At 38.5% G+C, this 13,036-nt stretch overlaps 1 protein-coding gene across 1 annotated transcript in view; it reads right to left on the bottom strand.

The window, feature by feature from the left end:
- Lrch2 (leucine rich repeats and calponin homology domain containing 2) overlaps positions 1–10,101 on the bottom strand; it is a 98,967-nt gene extending 88,866 nt beyond the window's left edge. The window contains exons 1-2 of the mRNA XM_017800240.2: positions 9,949–10,101; positions 9,599–9,848 (exon numbers count right to left, since the gene is read on the bottom strand). Of these exons, the coding sequence (XP_017655729.1) occupies positions 9,599–9,848; positions 9,949–10,101 (403 nt within the window). The remainder of the gene's footprint in view (positions 1–9,598; positions 9,849–9,948) is intronic.
- Between the last annotated feature and the right edge of the window lie 2,935 nt (positions 10,102–13,036).

Below are 13,036 nucleotides of genomic sequence, written 5' to 3'. Positions count from 1 at the left end.
ACACGTGTTTCTAATCTCTATATATCTGATTATTACTCGTCACAGTCAGTTACTTTCTGAGCTCCTTGGCATCTGAGCATGGATATAAAATCATCAGGTAGATTTCAATGGTAATCTTTTTCACATCCACTAATTATTAAGGAGCAAATTTTTATGCTTTGAAGAATTACTACTATTTTTTAAACATTTTTTAAATTTTTAATAACTACGTGATTAGAAGAAACATTTAACTAAAGCTTTAACATATTCAGTAACACACTCCAGAGCAAGAGTACATCTCTTTCACAAGTGGGTGCAAGGTTATAGGTTCACAGTTGAGTTAACAAAGTTATACAATATTGAATTCAGTATAAACCCCGTAAAACATACAATTGAATGATTTTTTTAACTTTTAAAAAAGATCTCCATTTCATTTTAGAATATATTGGTCCTCGCAGAAAGACTCATTATTTTTGTTACTAACACTGAGATGTTGGCACTTGCGTCTCTAATCTGTATGTGTCTGATTATTACTAGTCATAATCGGTTGCACTTGGATCCTTGGCACCTGCTTATTGGGTAGATTTCAATGGTAATGTTTATCACCTCTACTAATTAGCATGACATAAATTTCCATGCTCCCTCCTCAAATATAATACATTTTTTAAAATTTGTTGATTTTGTGTGTGTGTATCACACAGAACATCCCAAACGATTTTATTCGACAATACACCCACTTCCCAGATGGCACCCTCACATAGCCTCCTTCCCCCCACTAGAACCCTTATACTCTGATATCCCTGCTACTGTCTGCTGTGTTGTCAGAACCCCAGCCATTTCCCACTTCTTGCCCTTCTGGTGAATCTAGTCAGCATTATTTATTAGGATACAATAGAATAATATATACATATATATTTGAAAGTATTCAGAGCTTTATAAAGAGCTATATAAATGTTATTCTAACAATAAATGTGATTATTTTAACAATGATTGCACCCTCCAATTTAGGCTAACATTTTATTTTACAATGCAAAAGAATGAAATTAAGGGACAGCTATCTATGCAATAGAATCTGTACCAAAATAAATCAGTTGAGGTTCAGCAACTTAAATATAATCTACAGCAATTAATATATAACTCAACTGTGAAAAATGTTCTTTAATTTTTTCAGGAAGACACCTTCTCTATAAAACAAGGCATATGCTTGAATCAGGCCATAAAATTAAATCATAAGCTCATTCCAGTAAATACATTAACAGTGCTTTTAACTATGTGACCAAATCAGATGTTGTGTTTATCTGGCTCCATTTTACAATCTGATAAAATATGCCATATCCCAAAGTTGAAGAGGTGAGCTAACACATGTAGGAAATCCTAGAGTTGATTCCTGGTTCACAGGAAAACATGTGATTATCCAGGACATAGCACAATCTGGTAAAAGAATTCCTAAATCTGTTTTACAGACCTATTTCTCATGAACATAAAAAATTACTGTATTTAAAGTAGCAGTGAGAGTAGCAGCAAGCAGGCTGAGTCTTATCCACTTATTTGTAGCACTGGTGACAGAGTCCGCTATGAAAATTAATCAAGAGTTGTTTGAGTAATGATTAAATTCATTTTAAGTCAACAAATTATCATAATATCAAACTAATTATTACCAAATCCACCTATAACTATCTCAAAGAAGATGTTAAAGGGCAGGAGAGTTGGCTCAGCACCTAAGAGCATGGGCTATTCTTGCAGAGGACCCTTTTTTAGTTCCCAGCATCCACATGATGGCTAGCAATCATCTAAATCTCCACATTCGGGGGCGGCCTCCATGGGCAATGCATGCTCATGGTGCACTTACATACATGCAGGCAAAGCACCCATACACATATAAAAGTAAACAAAATATTTTTTAAATAAGACATTCCACAAAGAATGAATGACTTTCCTAAAACCAGACAGCAACTTTCTACTCCCTGTTTTTATGTCCTTCGGTAGGAATTTTTTGCTGGTTTTTTTTTAATTTTTAATAACTACATGATTAGAAAAAGCATTTCATTACAGCTTTAACACATTCAGTAACACACTCCAGAGCAAGAGTATATCTCTTTCACAAGTGGGTGCAAGTTTCTAGGTTCACAATTGAATTAATAGTTATATATTATTGAACTCGGTATAAGCCCTGTAAGACATAAAACTGAATGAGTTTTAAACCTTTAAAAACGATCTCCATCTCATTTTAGAATATATTGTTCCTTGCAGAAAGACTCATTGTTTTTGCTACTAACACTGATATGTTGGTGCATGCATCTCTAATCTGTAAGTATCTGATTATTACTAGTCATAAAAGGTTGCACTTGAATCCTTGGCACTTGTGTATGTCTATAAAGTCATCAGGTAGATTTCAATGGTAATGTTTATCACCTCTACTTATTAACATGACATAAATTTCCATGCTTCCTCCTCAAATATAATACATTTTTTAAAATTTGTTGATTTGTGTGTGTGTGTGTGTGTGTGTGTGTGTGTGTATCACACAGAAATCCCAAACCATCTTGTTCAACTATACAACCACTTTGCAGATGGCACCCTCCCATAGCCTCCCGCCCCCCACTCCAGCCCTTATACTCTGATATCCCTGCTACTATCTGCTGTGTTGTTGGCACCCCCAGCCATTTCCCACTACTTGCCCTTCTGGTGAATCTAGTCAGCCCCTTGTTTTAGGAAGATCAGCTCTTCCTCATCTGGCAGCAATAGGTTGTCAATATTCCTTTACATAACATTGGGGTCTGCTGTTCATTTTCCCTGTTCTATGCTGGGTTACTGTCTGGGAGTCTCTTGCGCCACCTTGGCCAATAACTCAATGGAAGGTATCTCATGTCTGGCATTGTTTCTTGTTATGTAGCCTTTGGCTATACATATGGACTCTTAAAAAATTATATTGGCTCCTTTAATCTTTGGCTATACTTTCCTTTTGGGTGTTTGAGGCTATACAGTTGGCACAGATAAACCAATTTATTTTTATTCTTAAGGTTGTTTGAGGATATGTTCCTCAGGGGTCACATGGGCTTGGGAGGAGCCCCTGGCTCCTTTCTTTTACCAGTTCTGCCTGTGTGAAGATAAGACAAAGGTCCTGCTCCACCATGGTTGGCTTCACTTGGAAGCATGGAGGAAATGATTCCTCTGTGTTGGCCCTCCTCTTTGTAGACTGGACACTGGTTCAAGTCCATCTCATGGGGTCTCCTCAGCCTCCTTGATAAAGAGGACAGGTGACCTACCACAATTACAGGACATTTTGAGAGATGCTCATAGTCCCCTGGAACTAGTCGACCTAGGAGGGCAAGGAGCAAAAAGTGTCCTTTATGTCCCTCTGACCAAATTAGTATAGGCCTCAAAGTATGTCTTTGAAGGTTAGTTCCACAAGTCTGGTACTTTCAATTACTGTGTCATGTAGCTAAATCTTGGGCAAAGACCAATTATTCTCAGATAAACCTTACCTAGACATGTATTCCTTGATCTAGTATGTATAATTTGTCAGTAGGTTGTTGGAGTAATGTGGTTCCCTCTGGTTTTTAAAACTAGCTAGGCATTATTTATTTCTCACATTGTCTCACCCCTCCATCATGGTTTCCGCAATTAAAGTGACCCCATTTTCCCCCCTTTCTCCCTTAACAATACCTTTTTTCTACAATCCTACCTCTCTTGAGTTCCTTCTTTCCCTTCATCCCCTAGGTTCCTTGTGTTGGCACATATCAGTAGGATATTCTGAAGACGCAGAGGCATGAGGATCAGTAGGAATTTTAACCAAGGACAGTCTAGAAAGAAGATGCACAAACCAACAACTGACTTCAAATAAATGTGCAAACACTTCCTGTTAAATTTAATATCCTGGAATAGATTGCCATAATCATTTAGCTTTGCACTCCATCGCAGTAAAGGAAGGAAAGTGAATCTCAAGAAGGAAAGAGAAGCTAGCTAGGGACAAAAGAAAAGGAACAAATGGAGGAGAATGGACATCACAAATGCGGAGGAAGGTATAAAAAAATACTAAAGACAAACTTTGCCAACAGTGCCTACTCTCCATTTTCTCTCTTATCCAGCCTGTTAGAGAAAACAAGATTTTGTGTACATATTTGGGAAGCACTATTTTCTTAATGCAAAGTTAACAAACAGTACAAACTGTAAACCAGGGCTATGCATGAAAACTAAAAATTTTAAAAAACCCTGTAGGTTCAAAGTAAGATTCTATTTGCAATATAATATGATAAACACAAAAAGATGAAGAAAATCAGTCTTGTCTTCACACAAGTCTACTGAGAATAATACTGAAGTATAAGTTCAACACTGCTACCATTTTAAGTTTTTAATCTCTTGACAAGTAACTTTAGGTTAATCACTGAACTTTTGTCTATGTTCTTATTGACTCAAACAGCAAGTATTTCTTAAGTGCTTTCAAAAATGAACTAAGTATTCTATGGTTTCTAAACCCCTAACTATACATTAGAATCACCTAGCAAGATTTTTTTTCACAGTTCCTGGCCACTAAGATTCTGATGTAATTGATCTGAGGTGGGGTCTGTGCATGTATTAAAATACAGTTCCCTTGTGATTTTAATGTCTGGCCAAGGTAGGAACCACTGGTCTATTACATCTTACAAATGTGTGAGGAACAGCAAAATAATGCAAAAATGCCTCCCAACTTTTGAAAGCTGTCAGTTTCCCCTAAGTCAATACTACCTTAGCTCATTTTCTAAACACTGCTTACCTCTATTAACTAGAATAGAGTCTCAGCTATTTTTCTTTCTTCTGGTGTCTTCTCAATCCAATAAACCATCACATGCTTGTCTAATTAATCAGTTTGGTTCTGAAACATTAACCCACTGAGAGGCATTTAAACTATAATATAACAGCATAATCAAACAGAACTGTTTTCATCAAGTATATAGACTGCATATGTGTATGTATATGCTCGTGTGCATATTCTCAAATATGCTCCATTTTCCTTCAGCTCTGGTGTGTCTACTTTCATTTACATAAAATGAACACTGATCTCTGTATTCAAAACTATTGTCCATATGTACTTCCTGACTGAATTTTCACAAAATAAATGGCAAATGACCCACCTACTCATAGCATATTTAAATGAAAGGAAAAATAGCATAAAATCTATTTTACTCTAGCAGATGTTCATATGCTCTAACAAAGAACATACATTCAAATGAAAAAAATTAAATAAAGCTGAATGTTTGGGTTTTTCTTTTTTAAAAATTGACATTTTTACTTATTTTTTTAAATCACTTTTACTAATTAATTCACAGATTAAAAACATTCATATGGCTAGTTTAAGGAAGGCATTCAAACACATGCACATTCCCAAATTTAATACATTGCAGTGAAACTCTCTATACAGTTAGAATGGCCATTTTGAATCAGTGAAGCTTCACTTGGGGTTTTTTTTTGGGGGGGGTAGGTTTTTTTTTTTTTTTTTTTTTTTGGTCTTTTGATACAGGGTTTTCCTGTAGCCCCAACTGGCCTGGAACTCACTGTGTAGACCAGGCAGACCTTGAACTCACAGAGATCCACCTGCCTCTGCCTCCCGAGTACTGGGACTAAAGGTGTTTGCCACCACACCCAGCCACTTTGGGATTTTTAGAATTTCACTAGCAATTCCAGTTTTATTCACTTTTCCACTATAACAAATTTGGAAAAAGAAAGAGCTTTATATCCTCTTTAATGACTCATTGTGTCCTTTGACTTGCATTTTGTCCTTACTCACAATCTAGTATTACCCTTTATTGAGCTCCTTTCTAAATGTTATACTATACCCACACTTATACCTGTTTACACATATACATGTATACATTATGGCATGAGAAATAAACTGTTAAGCAACATAAAACGAACACTTTTCAAAAGAGACCCAAATGATCAATAAATATTTTTAAATGTGTTCAACATCCCTAGTGATCAGGAAAATGTAAATTAAAACTACTTTGAGATTGTACCTCACCCTAATTACAATGATTGCCATCACAAAAATCTAACAAATGTTGGAGAGGATGTAGGGCAAGAGAAAGCTGGTGGGAATGCAAACTAATGCAGTCATTATAGAATTAGGTTTGAAGGTTCATCAAAAAATTAAAAATAGAACTACCATATGACCCAGCTACTCCACTCCTGGGTATATACCCAAAGAACTCCATATCCTACCACAAAAATATTTGCACATCCATGTTTATTGCTGCTCTATTTTATGATAGGAAGCAAACAAGGAAAATGCAACAAGCTAGATGTCCATCAACAGAAAACTGAGTAATGAAAATGTGGTACTTATACAAAATAGAATATTACTCATCTGTAAAGAAAAGTGAAATCTGCAAGAAATGGATGGACATAGAAAGTATAATATTAAGCGAAATGATCTAAACTCAGAAAGAAGAAAACGAATATTTTCTCTCTTACATGCCGATCATAGCCTAAAATGAAGAATTATTCTTTTTTGCTCTTTTTTGAGACAGGGTCTCCCTGTAGCCCCGGCTGCCCTGGTCCTTGCTATGTAGACCAGGCTGGCCTTGATCTCAGAGATATCCACCTGCCTCTGTCTACTGAGTGCCAGTCATGAATGGTTGTTCATGCTTCTAAACCAGAGGGGCTGAGGCAGGAACATTGTCACAAGTTCAAGATACCAGCCCAGATAACAAGTTATCCAGGCTAGCTTGGACTACAGAGTGAGACCCTATAGCAAAAAGAAAGTATGGGGTTGGGGAGATAACTTAGTGAGTAAAGCTCTTGTCAAACAAGCCTCACAACTTGGTTTCAGATCCCCAGAACTCACATGAAGGCCTGATGCAGTAGCTCAGTCATTTGTAACCCCAGTACTTCTACAATGAGATGGGAGGCAGACACAGACAGGAGAATACTTGGAAGTTCATGGGCCAACTAGCCTGGTATACTCAGAGGCCAAGAGACCCTGTCTCAAGGTGGAAGGCAAAGACTAACATCCAAGGTTGTTCTCTGACTAACACGCACATCATGGTACCCACAAAACTCATTTCACTCAGTAGGTGAATAAAGTTTTGTGGACACACACATACACACACACACACACACACACACACACACACATACACACACCGTATACACAAGGGAGAAAGAAAGAGGGGGTGAGGGAGAACCATAAAACTCACTTTACTCATTAGGTAAATAAAATGTGCAAGCATGAAGATCTAACTAAGTTCAATCTCCAGAACCAACATAGTTAAAAAAAAAAAAAAAAAAAAAAAAAACTGGGCATAGTAGTGTACTTGTAAAATCAGTGCTAGAAGGTAAAGATGGGCAGATGCCTGATACTGACTAACCATGACAACTCTAGGCCAATGAGAGACCCTATCTCAAAAAAAAAAAAAAAGATGGACTGCATCTGAGGAAAGACACCTGAGGCTGACCTCTGGTCTGCGTATTCACACACACACTCACACTTACATGTGCAACCTTGTACAAACACATGAAAACAAAAATAAAACACAAAAGATTTGTGTGACTATATAGACACTGGCAAAGATTAAGAAGGGAGCTGGGGATGTACAGAGCTTGACTAGCATGTGCAAGGTCCTGAGACCTCAGCACTCAAAAGTAAAAAATAACAAAAATGATTATGGCGACTGTTTACCAAGAATAAATATGGTCCTGGATTGTATTGAAGCTTGATTCAGAAAACCAACTGAAGGCTTAAAAGAAAAAGGCTATAAACCGAATAAAATGATATTCATATTGGTGAGAAATACTGTATTCAATAAAAGAAATATAGACTGAACAAGTAAGGGGCTGATTCCTTGCCTTGAAGTGGCTTTCCATCTTCTCAGTGACAGCAAGGCACAAACATAAAAGGAAAATAAAGCCAGCACTGTCAAGTAGGTGGTAAATATAATAAGTCCCTTGGGAATTCAAAGAAACAGGAGACTGCTATGGACTAAAGCATAGATTTGAACAAAATAAAATAGACGAAGAAAAGAAGTAAATACAGTTAACCTTCTATAACGACAAGGCAGAATTGCACAAAATATATTTGAGGGGCATCGAGCTGGCCTAACTGGAAGACAGGGTAATAAAAGCCCAAAACGTCTAGCCAAGATGCTTCAACTTTGTCTTACAGATAGAAGGAAGCTTTATGGGTTTTAAAAAAAACAATAAGGAAAAAAATCCCTCCAATGATGCAATCTAAAGCCATTTTTCTTGAAGCTTTTGAAGAACACACCAAGTAGTATATCTTGCCAATATCTAGCTATGAGTATGTGAACATATTGTTTAGGAATTCTGTTCCGAGTAAGGGGTAAATATTCAAACATGCTTTCCAAAATACAAAATCAGGTATTAATTATGCATAGTTCTCAGGATAATGCCTAAGAAAATCACTGGGTGGGAGGCTTCAATTTTAGGTTTTCTTCCTTTTTCCATCCTCCTCCAGCACATATATCTTGATTTAATGTCTAGAGACTGAATGCACAGAAACTGTCTTGTTTGTAAATAAGGTTGTTTACTTCTTTTCACCGTGCATGAATTCACTTGCTGCATATTATTTCAGAATTAATATGTCTCAAATATTTCAGCCCATAATTTATTAAAGTCAAGTATATGGAGCAGACACATAAATAAAAATTTTAAAGACTATGAAAGGAAAGAAAAAAAACTTTCAGCAAACCAAAACATAGCTAAAAATAAGCAGCTGTGGTTTAAGCGGAAGAGAGAAGGCTGTATTCATCACAAAAAAATGCCAGCCACAACAAAGACTAACAGAGTACCCGAAGAACATCACAATAGCCAATTTCTCACCTAAAATGATAGCCATTAGCCACCAACTCCATATAACATAATTAATGTTTTTCTCAAAAATGCTCTTAAAATTTAGTAAAATTTTAAATGACAAAATATAAAACTAACAGAATGCAAAAGGTGGACTTTCTTTTGCCCAGTATCCAAATACTTATGTGATTGATGATTTAATCTGCTGGTGCACCAAATATTAATCTAACCACCACTGCCTTCTCAATGCCAGGAAAATGAGAAAAAAAAAATATTCACTCATTAAAGATATACGTGACAAATAAAAAGCCAAGCGTCTCCTAAGATGGTTAAAAACCAAATGCAACACAAGAACACAAACAGCAAGCCTGCTGCCTTAATCTGAAAAGCACTATGCCATTCTTGCAGGCATGGTTGCCTTTAAGGAATATGTAAAGATTATAATTTTCTGCATTGTCTGTTCCCAGCTCCCCGGCCCCCAACTCCTATCCTCTCCCATTGAGGGAAGGGAGATAGGACCATTCAGGAGAGTTGAAAGAAGTGCATTAAGGAAGATGTCAATACCTCCCTTCCGCCTGTACCAGAGCAACTTGCTTGAACAATAACGCCCCTAACATCCTCGCAATCTTCCCCATCGTTCCCTAGCCTTTGCACCCCTCTTTCCCCCAGTGCAGGCTTTGCCCCTCGAAGTCAGAGCCGGCGGCTAGGATTCCGTGAGCCCCTTCACCCCCGCCCGTGCGCTGGGCACCGCAGAGTCCAACGAAGAGGCCACGCAGCCACCCACTCCCCATCCTCCTTCCCGGCCCTCTTCCCCTCCCTCTTGGCCTGTCACCTGCTTGGGTGGTGTCCGTCAAGTCGTAGCCACTGCCCGGGAAGTCTCGGAGTTTCCTGCCACTGAGGCTCAGGATGCCAGAGTTCCCCGCCTCCTCCAGGGCCCTGTCCAGGCTCCTCACGGTGTGCTGAGGCTGCAGGCTCCCCGGATGCCACTGCGGCCCATTGGGGAACGGCTGACCGAAAAGAGTCGGTACGGGGATGGGCACTACCACGGTCCCGCCACAGCCGCCACCTCCGTAATGCTTCTCCTTTGAATGTTCTTCTTCCTCATCCTCATCCTTGTCCTCCTTGTCCTCCCCTTCCTCCTCCTCCTCCTCCTCCTCCTCCTCCTCCTCCTCCTCCAGCGGCGCCACCACCACCGCCACTTCCACCTCCACCGCAGCCGCCGCCCCCACTGTTCCCACCGCCTCCCTGACTCGCCGCCATGTTCCTGGGAGAGAGAATAGCCCCCGACAATACTCGGAGTCTGGGCAGCGAGTGGAGGGGGTTCTTAGGACGCATGCGCAGGCTGGGGGTGGGAGGGGGGAGAGAAGTAGATGGTGGGAAGGAACCCTGGCCAGAGGCTAGGAGGTGTCACACAGGGAGGATGTTCCAAAGTACTCAATGCTTGATTAAGAAAACAGGATCCAACGAAGGATGCTAAATCCAGAGTCCGCAGCTTTGGGTAGCAAAATCCTGGCGAAGAGATACCAAGCTAACTGGAGGTTCTTTGAACGCTTTGCCTCCTCCCCTCACCTCCCGCCCAATCTCTTAAATTGCTTCTCGGTTTTCGATCTGCAAAACAAAAGCAAAACATGTGAGGTGGAAGTGAAAGAATTTCTTTCACAATGTATAGAAACAGCTCTTGGAAGGAGTAGGAGGCAGGTGGGTGATAAAAGTACTACAGATGCCTCAGGAGATCATGTATCCATATTAACAAACAGAAACACTCAACTCACTGCAGTGCTGAGAATGCATATGTGAGTTTTGCTATCCTTTAGAATTCCAAAGTAGGAAAAGACTGTAGATGTTTTCAAGAAAGTCTCTCTTTCCAGTGTCTCAGCCAAACTGCTGCCTTCCAAACTTGGAAGAGGTCTCCACATACACTTCTATCACACTTTGAAGTTGTGCCAAGATCTCCAAAAGATCTCATCACGTCAGTATTGGATGATAAAAAATGCTTTGATCATCAAACAATCTTAGAGGTTATATTTGAAATACAGGTTTCATTCTTAATGGAATTCTGAAGATTTAATGCTGGGAATACGAAGCTAATCAATCTTGGGTTTTAGGAGTTCCTTCTTACAGCCTGAATACTTGTCTAATCTAGAGGACAAAGAAAGTTCATATTTATAAGGCACCTTGAAAACTCCATAATCTGACCCTAATCTCCTTAGTCAGGTAGGTAGTGAGCCCCTTAGGCTCTTGTTCCTGTCTCCACCACCTGCTCTCTTCTTAGGGTCCTTCAAGTCTTTTTCATTAATACTCAGTAAAGTTACGGGAGAAAACTATCATAATGCTTCAGCATATCCAGTTATCATTCATTTCAATATCTTATGCAAGTTATTCACATCTTTTTAATTTGAACAATCTCTCAAAACTCTGTCATGAAAAAGTTGATCTTTCATAAGCTATACTTTGTAAAAGAATACAGGAAAGAACTCTAATTTATGTGAATTGCTTTGTGGCCACAGTGAGCTTAATTAAAATGATCAGGTTATAAGAGAGTATATTCACTATATACATGAACCACAGAAGGAATAGAACTTGAATTAGACTTTGTACATGGAATTACCATGTTAAAACGCACTGGAAGGAGGTAAGGATTTAGCTCAGAGTAAAGTACTTGCCTAGCAAGCACAAGACCCTGGGTTTGGTCTCCAGTACTGGATGAAAACAAACAAAAAACTCCAAAACAAATCCATATATTTATTTTATTTGTATTTTTTAATGGCAAAAAGTACTTTTTGTCACTGCCCAAACTGCCATCCCATGCAGTGTACTCAATAAACCTATTTCCCTTCAAATAAATAAATCCCACTCATATCACAAATATTATACCTTATACTTCATATCCCTTATATTTCAAATCAAACCAATTGGGATCTTCCATAATTAAGGAGGATGAGATGAGAAACTCGTTAGCCACAAAAAAATAACTAGGAAAGGAGGGCTAGAGAAATAGCTGAGCAGTTTCAAGAGTACTTGCTGCTCTTTTCAGAGGAACTGGGTTGGGTTCTCAGCACCCATATGGGAGCTCACAACAGTCTTTAACTACAGTTCCAGGACAACTGATGCCCTCTTCTGGCCTCTGCGTGTACCAGGCATGCATGTGATACAATTACATACATGTAAGAGAAACACTCATACATTTAAAATAAAAATGTATTTAATTAGGAAAAGAAAACATTTAATAATTACCCAGGGGCTAGAGCTGTGGCTCAGTGATAAAGTTCCTAAAATATGTGTGGACCCAGGTTCAATTCCCAGCTCTGCAAAAAACATAATAATAAATAAAGATAATTAAACAATGAAAACTTTTGCATTTTATTTAAAAAAATATGTTAGACTCCAGGACAAAGATGTCCTGAGGGTCAGGATGCTTTCTAGTGAAAAGACATATACAACCAAGTTTAAGAAGGAAAGTAATCTCTTAAAAAATTTAAAGCATAGTTTAAGTAAGAAACATGGAAAACATACAAAGTTCTATAACTATACATGAACATTAGGCAAAATAACACTTTGTAAAGCTCTTTAACAAGAGCACCAAGTCCAAAAGGATGTAAAAGATTTAGAAGAGAGGACATGAACTTCAGAAAATGGTTCTAACAGCTTAATTTCCTAAATAATTCCTGGGAAAATGAAATCACTGTTTCATTGTCCATATACAGCACTGAAGAATAATACTACTCAATCACTTATTGTGATTAAATAACACTTGCTACTGTTGTGGAACACTGTCCCCTGATCATGCTAGCTATTACCATCTTAGTCAGAGCAGCTATGATTGCTCACAAGAGATCCTGAAGATTGGGCCTACTGTTGCTCCCATTTAGAAGGAAGGGTTAAGAAAGGTCATTAGACTCTCAACTTAGACTCTAACCAATCCCTCCAGTGTCCCACTACTAGTTATATATAATTATTCACAAGCTTCACATGGTCTCAAGAACTACTAGAGGATATAGAGGGTGGAAGGTCAACTAAAGGGGACACTCCATCTATGAAGAGATAGGGAAGTCACCAACCATGCTGGGGTGAGACGTTCTGGTCTGTTATTGGTTCCCATTTTGAAGTAAGTAGATGTTGAGTTACATCTCCCCAAGAAGAGATCACACAGCAGCCAGGAACTATGCTAATTATCATTTCATTTTCCCAAGAACCTCATAAAATAAGCCATAGTTATATTTTATAGGTAAGAGAAATGCATAGTTTTTGTTATGAGAATAAATAAAGTCAT

Source organism: Nannospalax galili, unplaced genomic scaffold, assembly GCF_000622305.1.
Source record: "Nannospalax galili isolate Female #2095 unplaced genomic scaffold, S.galili_v1.0 scaffold641, whole genome shotgun sequence".
Classification (NCBI taxonomy): domain Eukaryota; kingdom Metazoa; phylum Chordata; class Mammalia; order Rodentia; family Spalacidae; genus Nannospalax; species Nannospalax galili.
Note: the sequence above shows the minus strand (reverse complement) of the source record. Positions and strands in the feature narration are given on the sequence as shown.